We start from the raw sequence: 11,608 nt of genomic DNA on the forward strand, positions 1-11,608 counted from the left end.
GGGCAGATCTTAGAGAGCTCAAGGCCAGCCTGGTCTAGAGTGAGTTCAGTGTTGCTGGGTAGAGACCCGAAGACCACCCAGCAAGGCCAAAATCCGAATTGAGAATCTGCGGGCGAATGCCTGGAAAAACACTCCTCACAGAGCGGCCGAAACTGCATTTTACAGGCAAAGCACACACACACACACACACACACACAACTGCATCCTGGTTGGCAGCTGCAGGGGCAGCGGCCGCAACTGCATTTTACAGGCAAAGCACACACACACACACAACTGCATCCTGGTTGGCAGCTGCAGGGGAAAGTAAAGCAAGCAGTTCAACAGAAGCCAAAAACATGGAATTAGCTGAGGACATTTCATCCCAAGTTTCCCACTGTAGAAAAAAGGCGGCGGCGGGTTTGGGGAGTGTGTGTTTGGTGTGTGTGTGTGTGTGTGTGTGTGTGTTTATCAAGTTCAGGTTAAGAGGAACCCTAGGCCTACAAAGAGAGATCCTGTCCGCCCCCAAAGGCAAAAAAAAGATGTATTAAGCGCTGGGGACCTAAAAAAAGAACTAATCGAGTGCTTTCAGATTCGGAGCTGACGAGGAAGAGCAGGGCGAAAGGTCCGCGTCTGCCCACCCAGCCTGGAAATTCAAAAGCCGAAAGACGCAGCGCCCCGACGCCCTCACCACCTAGCGACAGCGTCCGGGGCCAATCCCTGGGAACATTAGCCTTCGAGACCGGAAGCGAGCCCAAGAGGGCGGGACTATGGTGCGTTATGACGGCGGGCTTCCGGCGGTGCGGAGCCGTGATTGGTCGAACCTGAGAGGGAGGCGGGGCCCCGGCAATTCAAAAGAGAAACGGGCCCGAAGACGGGAGAAATATGGATGTCGGGACGAAGGCGAGGCCGCGGCGGCGGGACACGGCGGCGGCCAGCTCAGGTACGCGGCCCCGGAGGGCCGGGCATGTCCGTGTGAGGCTTGTGGAGTAGCGGTTGGCCCGGAGGGTCCTGATGGTGCGGGGCGGGAGGGCGTGGGGCGCGGCCGGAGGGCGCGGGGTGGGCGCCGCGGGGCCCTGTCCTCTCTCTAACGGCGTCTCCGGGGGTTGAGAGCCCTTCCCCGGGCTCCTCGAGGGACGAGGTGTCCGGGTGTCCAGAGATCCCGGGTCGGCTTGAAGGCTCCTCGCCGGCGTGCCTGAGATCCCACGGCGAAGGGAAAGCGGAGACAGTCTCCCCTCCCTCTAGCCGGGGGATTGGATGCTGTTTTCACCTTGAAGAGGCTAAATCAGGAGATTTAGAATCTTTCCCCAAGAGGCTTTGCATAAGCGTGTCCTTCCTCTTTCTCTAGACCGAATTTTGGCCTTTGGGGAAACAGACTTTAAAGAGAACGCCTCGTCCCAGGCACAGCTCCAAGCATTTCGTGACGAACCATTTAATGTTTGTACAGGGATCTGAAGTACTAATGTCCTGGGCTACATAGTGAGACCGTACCACGAAAAACAAAAGGCTGGAGCGATGACTTTCGGGTTAAGGGCGTTTGCTAGTCTTACTCTTGTTGTTGTTGTTGTTGTTGTTTTTAGATACTTATTTTGTTATTTTATGAGTATGAGTGTGTTTGCCTACATGTGTGTATGTGCAGCATGAGGGTGCCTGGTATCTTTTGGGGTCATCCGGTTACCCCAGGACTGGAGTTATAGACGGTTGTGAACTGTCACATAGGTGCTGGGATTAGAAGTGGGAGTAAGTGTTGTTAACTGCTGAGTCTGCAGCCCCGCTTGTTGCTCATTGTTAGTTTAGTTCCGTTTAGTGTTGTTTTGGAGACAGGGTTTCTGTGTGTAGCCCTGGCTGCCCCAGAACTCTGTAGACCAGGCTGGCCTAGAACTCAGCAGAGATCCGCCTGCCTCTGCCTTCAAGTGCTAGGATTAAAGGCGTGCACCACCCACCACCTGTCTGTATCATAATTTTCTACTCTACATTTTTACCTGCTTTCTCCTGACTTTTACACTGTCATAAGCAGCATGAGAACGGGATGTTGAAATGCTTTGTAAGTTTGGGCTGTAGCGTTTGTCAGATGAATTTCAAACAGCCCACCTGTTTATATCTGTCTTATGTGTAGGATTCTTCCAAGATTAATTGCTGCCTTTTTTTCTTGAAATTTCTATGTTGGACATACACAGCAACTATTCTTTTCCGTAGAGATCTGTAGCTCTTGGTAGCCAGCTGCTACTCCCATCAAAGGAGGAGAAAGTCTGCTAAGAGCTTTTTTATCTGATACCCAAAAGGGAGACAGTACATCACCTTTGTTAAAAGGATTTGGGGGCCAGCTATGGACACATAATCTCAACATTTGGAATGTGGAGGCAGGAGGACCAGAAGTTCAAGGTGGCAGCATTGAAGGCCTTTAACCTCAGTTCCCCAGTACTCTGAGGCTGAGGCAGGTGTGTGTGTGTGTCTTGAGTTTAAGGCTAGCCTGGTCTACAGAGTGAGTTCCAGGACAGAGAAATCTTTGAAAAAAAAAAAGAAAAAAAGAAAACACCAAGATCACCCTGTTGTGTAGCTAGTTTAAGGCTGTTTGTATGTAGCTCCTGAAGTCCTGTCTCAACAAAACATCGTCTTAGAATAAAGAGATACTTGGATTTTGCTGTTAACTGAGCTTTGTTAATGCTACTTTCCAAGATAAGACAGAGCATTCCTGTCCTTGGAAGATCTGGTTTGTTTGTTTGTTTGTTTAACCTAACATAATTAGGCTTGTAGCTGGAGAGGACGCCCGTTTATTAAGAGCTCTTGCTGCTTTTCCAAAGGACTTGAGTTAGGTTCTCAGCACCCCTGCTAGGCTGCTCACAAGCTCCAGAGGACCCGACTCTGTTCTGGCCTTGGCAGACCTCAAACGGATGGGGCGTGCATTCATCCAAGCAGACACATTTCGTAGATAAAAAGAAATCTTGAAAATATTTTGTGTTTTTTTGACAGTAAAAAATAATTTAGGATTTTTTTTCAAGACTGAATCATTGGAAACACATAACTGAAAACTTTTGTTTTACTTGCTTTGCTTGTTTTTGTTGTTTTCAGTATTTACTAAATAATCAGCAAGTCATTTCAGTAAAACCTGTGATTTTGTTTTTAATTGGTGTGTGTCTGTGTGTGTACATGTGTACATTGGTGCCCATGGACGCCAGGAGAGGATATTAGCCACAAACTCATGATGATCCTCCTGGCCTGGCCTCCCACGTGGGTGCCGTGAACCTAGCCTGAGTCCTCTGTAAAAGCGAAAAGCACTCTTAATCCCTGAGCCATCTCTCCAGCCCTCTTTTGGCTTTGTCAAGGTCACACCTGAGGTCTTAGCCTTAGGGTGCTCCTTAGGGGTGTGCTGATAACACTGCTTTGGCAGTTCACCTTCTCCAGTCCAGCACTGTCCGAGACCATGTTGGAAAGACCAGCTCACATTTTCATCCAGAATCCTTTGAGCCGTTTACAGATTTGAACAAAATCTTCCCTGTTTATGTATGTATCACAGTTGGACAATTCCGCTTTCTACCCGACTTAACCCACTTGTAGAGCAGAGGAGGGGTTGGCAGAACATGGGAGAAGCCCATAGCACAACCATTGTGAAAAAGAGCTTCCCCTTAAGTGAGAGGCATGCTCACATAACCAACCAGCAAAGTTGGTTCCAGTCTCTCTATGCTTTCACCAAATTTTAACACCCAAAACCGGTCTCTTCCAGGAGCTGGTCGCTGTCCAAGCAAGGGAGGGTCTGGCCGGCGCCCACCTCCAGCTCGAGTAAAGGTGGCTGTACGACTTCGGCCATTTATGGATGAAAAAACAGAAACGAACGAACCCCCCTGTGTGCGAGGCATAGACAGCTGCTCTCTTGAGGTAGCCAACTGGAGGAATTACCAGGAGACGCTCAAATATCAGTAAGGTTCAGACTCCTCCTTGATCTCGGCCTGCTCATTCTGTCACTTCCTAAGAGTTTCTGAGACATGTCCCTTAGGATCCTTGCTGGGCAAAACCTTGGTCCCCAAACCTTCATTTGTTTATTTAGATATAAATGGTAGAGGAATACTGTGGAGAAAGACTAGAGGTCAGAGAACCTAATATATTTACTGTCTGATACTTTACAGTATCAGGCTCTAGTTCTGAGCCGTTAGTAATGTGGCTTCTGTACCTCTCTAGCCTTCTCTTGTCAGCATAAACTAAGTTCTGAGTCAAGGTGTAGTGGATGAGCTGTGTTTCAGTCTGGACCGACCTGTTATCTACCCTGTTTCAGCGCTACCGCAAAAAAATATTGGGAAGTTCTTTCACACCAGGCTGTGTGCCACCTTACTGGGGAGATACATACAAATGTCTGCTTACCCCAGAGTGGAGACAGCCACAGACCTAAGGAGGCCAGTAGCATCCAGCTTGGTGAACAAACACATTTTATTGGGGCTACTTGCAGGAATATAGGTTTAGGCACAGAAATGACTCAGACAACTGCATCACCTAAGCTCACATCAGCATGGCTGACAGCTCACAAAGCTGGAATCCTGGCACACACTGCACACCCTGTAGGCAGTGAGCCTCTTCCAAGCAGCTCAGCCAGCCTCTGTATCTCCAGGCTGCTCTGCTGGTCTGAGAGTGTCTCTCAGTACCCTCTATTGCCTTCTATGCTTGTGGGGGAGGCACCTCATTTACCTGGTCACTTTCAGGGACTTACTGACTTAGGCTCCCCTCCAGGATGAAAACCGTGTCTTGTTTCTGTGTTCTTCTGCTTAGCAATGCTCCCTTCTGCCAGCAGAACCATTTATTCTTTAGTATATTCTTGTCTCCTGAGTCATTACAAAATAAGGGTATATGGCCTACCAGATTGCAATGTGAGATTAATTTTGTTTTTCTAACATCAGTACAGTGACTAGAATACAGAAGGCTTTCCAGGGACACTTTCAAGGTCTTTGTTCAAGAAATGGGATAGAGCCTTTAAAGCCAGCATCATTGGAGCCAGGCATGCCTTTAATCCCAGTACTTGGAGGCAGAGGCAGGAAGATTGTTCTGAGTTCGAGGCCACCCAGGATAGCCAAGGCTACACAGAGAAACCCTATCTTTAAAAACTAAAACAAAACAAAACAAAACAGCATCATCTAGGTTAGGTATCAACAGAACATCCTGCTAATGCCCTCTTATTCTGCCTACAGGTTTGATGCCTTCTATGGAGAGAAGAGCACTCAGCAGGACATCTATCTAGGTTCAGTACAGCCCATCCTAAAGCACTTGCTGGAAGGGCAGAATGCCAGTGTACTTGCCTATGGGCCTACTGGGGCAGGTGAGAAAGCTGGCAGAGAAGCATTCATGAGAGAGCTAGGAAAAGTGAGGGGAAAACTTCACATCTCTCTCCGCTCTTTTCCCAGGAAAAACACACACCATGCTGGGCAGCCCAGAACAACCTGGAGTGATTCCTAGGGCACTCATGGACCTTCTGCAGCTTACCAGGGAAGAAAGTGCGGAGGGCCGGCCATGGGACCTTTCTGTCACTATGTCCTATTTAGAGATCTACCAGGAAAAGGTGAGGTGTCAAAGTAAGAGGACCTGGAACATGACGCTCTCCTCTAATGAGCTGTAGTGAGACACAGACAGGGTGGGGTAGCAGGCGAAGAACTCTTGACAGTCCAGTAGAGAAAAGAAAGGACCCTGATCCCATAAACCAAGAACCTGCTCATGGAGAAATGGGCTTATCGTCCCTGCTTAACTAGGTGTTAGACCTCTTGGATCCTACGTCAGGAGACCTGGCGATCCGAGAAGACTGTCGAGGGAACATCCTGATCCCAGGCCTCACGCAGAAGCCCATCAGCACCTTCTCTGACTTCGAGCAGCACTTCCTGCCAGCCAGTAGAAACCGAGTTGTAGGGGCCACCCGGCTCAACCAGCGCTCCTCCCGCAGCCACGCCGTGCTCCTGGTCAAGGTAAGGCCCGCTGACAAAAGGGCCTGGTAAGCCCCGAAGCCTGCCTGAGTCTGGGCCCCTTGCTCTTCCTCAGGTGGAGCAGCGTGAACGTTTGGCTCCGTTTCTCCAGCGGGAAGGAAAACTGTACCTTATTGATTTGGCTGGTTCAGAGGACAACCGTCGCACCGGCAACCAGGGCATTCGGCTCAAAGAGAGTGGAGCCATCAACACGTCCCTCTTTGTCCTGGGCAAAGTGGTGGATGCACTGAACCAGGGGCTTCCTCGCATTCCTTACCGGGACAGCAAGCTCACTCGCCTATTGCAGGTCATGTCCACCCTTGTTGGCTCAAAAGGGACAGGAGAAGGCGGCTCCTTGGGCCTATGGTTAGGGTAGGGGGCATTGTTGTTAAGAAGTAGGAAGGTTGGGAGACTGACCCATACTTTAATCCTCACCCCTCAGGACTCTCTGGGTGGCTCAGCTCATAGCATCCTCATTACCAACATTGCTCCTGAAAAATGTTTTTACCTGGATACAATCTCAGCATTGAACTTCACTACTAAGTCCAAGGAGGTGATTAACCGGCCTTTCACCAATGAGAGTCTACAGCCTCATGGTAAGAACTAGGGAAGACAGAGATAGAATGGCCAGGGCAATTTGGGAGTTTGCCAAAACCACCAAGCACTAGCATCAAGGCTAACCAAGGTGATTCTCCCTTCTATCCCTCCAATTGTCTCAGCTTTGGCCCCTGGTAAGGCGTCTCAGAAACAACTGCTGGGCCCATCAGAGGCAAAGAAAGCCAAAGGCTCTGAAGAAGAATCGGCTAGGAGCCCTGAGTCTGTAGCAGCTCCAGCCTCCGCCTCCCAGAAACTAAGGTGAGAGTCAGGCCTTCCCTGCAGACTCAGGACTAGCTGTAGGTAACAATAGCTTTCCCAATGAATTCACTCTAAGACCTATTCTAGGGTCATTGAAGGGCCAAACTGGCATTCTGGATAAAGGCAAGCTCAGAAATGGGGCATATCAAACCTTGACCTTGGGGATTCATTTTTAGGAGATGGGGAGCCTAGGTTTTTAAAGCCAAGTAGATAATACAGAAAAGAAAAGTGGGGGCTGGAGAGATGGCTCAGTGGTTAAGAGCACTAACTACTCTTCCAAAGGACCCAGGTTCAAATCCCAGTACGCACATGGCAGTCACAACTGCATATAACTCCAAGAGCAGACACCCTCACATGTAGGCAAAACATTAATGCATATTTTAAAAAAAAAAAGGAAAAGTGCTGAGCATTGGTGTGACTTTGATCCCAGCACTTGGGATTTCTACTGTTTGCCTTATGCTTTCTGTCTGACCCTGCTCTTCTAAGGCTTGAGCATGAAGAACAGGACATGTTTGGGATCTTTGAGAGGCTAGCTCAGTATAAATGGGCATTATCAGAAATGTGGCTTCTTCTCTTTGAAAGACAATTTCCACCAAAGGTGAGGGTAAAGATTCCAGGGAGAATGCTGTATGATTGATAGAAATTACTGGGCTCAGATAGCCAGGACTCCACTGGAGTAAGGCTTGTGTAAACAGCCCACTGGATAGAGGCTTCTCATCTTGTCTCCGGTAGCTTTGCTGCTAGGGAGTACCTCTTCCGTGCAGCTTTCCAAATGTCCAAGCCCTCAGCTCCTGTTCTTTTTGTGTGTGGTGTACATGGGAATGTCTACATGTATATATGGAAGCCTGAGGTTGAAGCTGAGAATCTTCCTCAGTCACTCTTGCACCTTATTTGCTGAGGTTAGGTCTTACGTCAGACCTAGAGCTCTTGCTTGCTCGGGTGGCCTATGTCTGCCCTCTGAGGCTGGGATTATAGTCAGGCTGCCATACCCATTGCATTTCCTGTGGACTCTAAGGATCCAACTTCCAAGCCCCTTGATCACATGGCAAGTACTTGAACTGCTGAGTGATCTCCCCAGCCTCCCCCCCTTAACCCTCTTTTCACAAGTGACTCTTAGACAGGGCAGTGTTGTTGGTCTCTGATGTGTGCCATCTGGTGCTTATTAACACTATCAGCTTCTCATCTGATAGTCTGGCATCCCTGACAGTTACTTCACCTGACAGAGACACTATACCATACCAGACTAGATAACTGAATTCCCCTCAGGATCCTGAAACAGATAAACCAAGTTAAGGACTATAAGGGTAGTCCTGCTGCTGGAGGCGATGAGAGAGAAGACAAATGGGAGTAACCTTTTTCCAATTCAGCCTCTTGCAGAAGCTAAGCAATATGGATCCGGCCATGTTGGAGAACCTCCTGAGCTTGGATCGTTTGCTGGCCTCCCAGGGGAGCCAAGGAACACCTCTACTGAATACCCCAAAGCGAGAGCGAATGGTACTCATTAAGACAGTAGAGGAAAAGAACTTGGAGATTGAGGTAAATGTTGGGGAAAGTGGCCAAGAATTCCCATCAGCTTTGAGAAGCATGCCTAGTATCTTCAGACAGGGAGGGGCACTTAGAAGCTGATCTAGAATCCAATTTTCATCTAATTCTGGAAGTTACTTCTGCTTGAATAATTTTTTAATTCAAAAATTTATTTACCTTTATTATGTATATTATATGTGTTTTAACTGAATGTATGTATGTTTGTATGTATGTATGTGTGAGTGTCAGTTCTTGGAGTCAGACAGTTGTGAGCTGCCATGAGGGTGCTGAGATTTGAACCTGGGTCCTCTGGAGAGTGTTCAGTGCCCTTACCTGTTGAGCCATTTCTCCAGCCCCTGCTTGAATATTTTTTAAAAGATGTATTTATTTTGATGTATATGGGCTTTATGCTGACATGTATAACTACGCACATGTCCTCAGAGACCAGAATAGGGTGTTGGACACCTTGGGTCTGGAGTTAAGAGGTAGCTGTGAGCTGCCATGGTGGTGCGGAAGTCGAGCCTGGGTTCTCTGGAAGAGCAGCAGTGCCCTCAACTACTGAGCCATCTTTCTAGCCTGCTTAATATGACAGAAGCCTAAGAAACAATAGAGATAAGAGGGGAAAGACATTCAGATTAAAAATACATTACCTGAGGGAGGGGGCTACGGCTGGGATGCCAAGTGAATAAACTGTAATTAATATAAAAAAATAAAAAAAAATACCAAAGCTAGAAAAATGGCTCAGTAGTTAAGAGCACATATTGTTCTTACCGAGGACACTAATTCAGTTTCCAGCACCACATCAGGCAGCTCATAACTGCCTGGAACTTAGAGCTTCTGGGAGCTGACACCTCTGAAGTCTTTGGGCACATACAAAGACATGCAGCATACATATAAGTAAATATTAAAAATATTACGCAGGGCTAGAGACATGACTCAGCAGTTAGGAATACTGGCTCAGTTCCTAGCAACTACATGGCAGCTCACTACTGCCTGTAACTCCAGTTCCAGAGGACCCAACCATGTCATCAGGCACACACATGGTACTCAGATGTACGTGCAGGGAAAACACCCACACACATAAATAAAAATATATAACCTGCCTAGAGGCAGGTGGTTCTGTGAGTGAAGATCTCTCTGTGAGTTTGAGGCCAGCCTGCTCTACAGAGTGAGTTCCAGGACAGCCAGGGTTTCACAGCTTGTCTTGAAAAACAAAACAAAAAAAGGAAAAAGAAAAGGGGGGAGAGGGGAAGAAAAAAACATTGAAGACCAGTCTCCTACTGGTCCTACCTCTGTCCTTTTGGACCTCAGAACTCTACCACTCACTTTTCCTAATCCACTGGTTTGGGGCTAGAGAGAGTCTCATCTCTCCATGATTCCTTCCACCAGAGGCTTAAGATGAAGCAAAAAGAACTGGAGGCCAAAGTGCTGGCCCAGGAGGCACTGGATTCAAAGGGGAAAGAGAATGCTCTGATGGTTCGCCAGCCTCTTCCCAGGACCAGCACGAAACCCTTGAAAAAGGCTGTGGTGATGCCCCTACAACTCAGTAAGTTTAGTTTCAGGGTCCAGGAAGAACCAGCTGAAAAGCAGATGTGAACTACATGCATCCTTGTGGCACGCATCCTCTCACTGGATGCGAAGGAGCCCTGGATTCTTGTCCTAGGCGGTCAAGACAGTGGGGTGTGGCTGGATATGGTGGTGCACAGGAGAGCGAGGCATAGTCGTGTGGAAACAGACAAAAGCTCAAGGGTGGAGGGAAACTGAGGAAATTGGACAAGGGAGAAGCAGATGGTTACCAGAAAGAGAGGGAAGGAAGGAGGTCGCTTGTGCCCCTGACCAGTTCTTAATTCCTACTTTCAGTTCAGAAGCAGGCAGCATCTTCAAGCACGGATATCCACATTCTGAAGAGAGGGCACAAAAGGAAGGTGAGCCCTGTGCTGCCCCACCCCCAGTTTTCTAGCTGGAAACCCTTTGCATATGGTGGTCCCTTAACATTTTGCATGGAATGTGGGTGTATCCAGTGTCCTTTCTTCTTGATCCCCCAGCGCTTGGATTGGCTGCTGGCTGGATCTAGTGTGTAGCCTGGCTCCTGCCCTTTGTGAACTGTAGAGCCCATTTAGGGAAAGTGACAAAGTTCTAATCACACAAAAGGAGCATGAATAGCCAAGTTGCCCTCCCCCCTTTGGTTACTGTTTTTTCTTTCCTCTTGTACTCAAGATTGAACCCCAGTCCTCAAGCATGGTAGGCAGGTGCTCCACCACTGAGCTGTACTCATACTAGTCAGACTTGATATGTACATTCATTCATTCATTGCATCTTCGCAGTAACTGAGAAAGCCCAACAAAATTAGTGGCCAGAGGAAAGAGGCTGGAGAAGGTGGGTTACGCGCCTGGTCTTGGCACAATCATCCACTGGCCTCTGCTGCCATTTCTGTTACCTCATAGCTGGAGCCATCAAATGCGTCAGAGGCTGTGGAAAAGGCTGAGGACTGCTGGGAGCTACAGATCAGCCCAGAGTTACTGGCACACGGCCGAAAAAAATTACTGGATTTGCTAAATGAGGGTTCGCTTCAGGATCTGCGCAGCCTGCATCACATTGGCCAGAAGAAGGCCCAACTCATCGTGGGCTGGAGGAAGCTTCATGGCCCCTATCGTGAGGTAACGGCCTAGGAGGACAGGTGGGAGTGGGGTGTCCCGGGTCTTGGCCCACTTCCTTCCTATTGCCGCTGTCCCCCCAGGTGGAGGACTTGGAACTGGTGGAAGGCATCTCTGGGAAGCAGGTGGAGTCCTTACTGAAGGTAAGACCACCGCTGCCCTTTCCCTGCATGCGGCCCCCCTACCCCAGCCCCCCTTAGGCTACCAAGTTAACGCACTTTCCTCTTCCTTACAGGCGAACCTCTTGAGTTTGGCTGCAGCCCAGCACTGATCCCTCCTGACCACCAGCTCTTAAAACACTGCCTTTTTCTTTCAAAACCCTTGTATAATGACGTGTTGTTTAAATATAGTTTTTATTCCATGTTTGAGCCTGGTTTCTGGGAATGCGGGGCTAAGAGCGGGAGCCACAGCTACCCTGGGGATCAAGATCAAGCTCCTCGGGACACTTATCAGGGCGCCATCTTGGGGAAACCCCTAAACTAGTCCAAGATTGTAAATAAACCACTGGAATGGGGAGGGAACGGTGGCCTGGAAGAATCAAAAAGCTGAAGCGAGCGCTCAGGCCCTGCGACCGTTAGGCGGGCACGCGCTTCCAGCTTGGCCCCGCCCCGATGCAAGTCCCTGGGCGCGCTCCCCGGTCTCCCGCTCCGCGACGACGTCCGCGTT

General features: G+C 48.9%; 1 protein-coding gene across 1 annotated transcript; it reads left to right on the top strand.

Moving 5' to 3' along the window:
- Positions 1-831: 831 nt before the first annotated feature.
- Kif22 (kinesin family member 22) lies at positions 832-11,303 on the top strand. The gene is made up of 14 exons (XM_021635826.2): positions 832-919; positions 3,698-3,890; positions 5,148-5,275; positions 5,361-5,515; positions 5,703-5,912; positions 5,986-6,216; positions 6,352-6,505; positions 6,629-6,764; positions 8,132-8,300; positions 9,678-9,834; positions 10,149-10,213; positions 10,733-10,945; positions 11,026-11,085; positions 11,178-11,303. The coding sequence occupies exons 1-14, from the start codon at positions 862-864 to the stop codon at positions 11,211-11,213; spliced, it is 1,965 nt and encodes a 654-aa protein (XP_021491501.1). The 5' UTR covers positions 832-861; the 3' UTR covers positions 11,214-11,303.
- The last annotated feature ends 305 nt before the right edge of the window (positions 11,304-11,608 follow it).

The sequence above is a fragment of the Meriones unguiculatus genome, chromosome 14, assembly GCF_030254825.1.
Source record: "Meriones unguiculatus strain TT.TT164.6M chromosome 14, Bangor_MerUng_6.1, whole genome shotgun sequence".
Taxonomy (NCBI): Eukaryota; Metazoa; Chordata; class Mammalia; order Rodentia; family Muridae; genus Meriones; species Meriones unguiculatus.

Excerpts from the sequence above, each read along its gene's own strand:
- Kif22 (XM_021635826.2), top strand. The coding sequence starts at position 862 with ATGGATGTCGGGACGAAGGCGAGGCCGCGGCGGCGGGACACGGCGGCG. Across the intron at positions 6,217-6,351 it reads AGCTCACTCGCCTATTGCAG|GACTCTCTGGGTGGCTCAGC; the intron begins GTCATGTCCACC and ends CTCACCCCTCAG. Across the intron at positions 9,835-10,148 it reads GGTGATGCCCCTACAACTCA|TTCAGAAGCAGGCAGCATCT; the intron begins GTAAGTTTAGTT and ends TCCTACTTTCAG.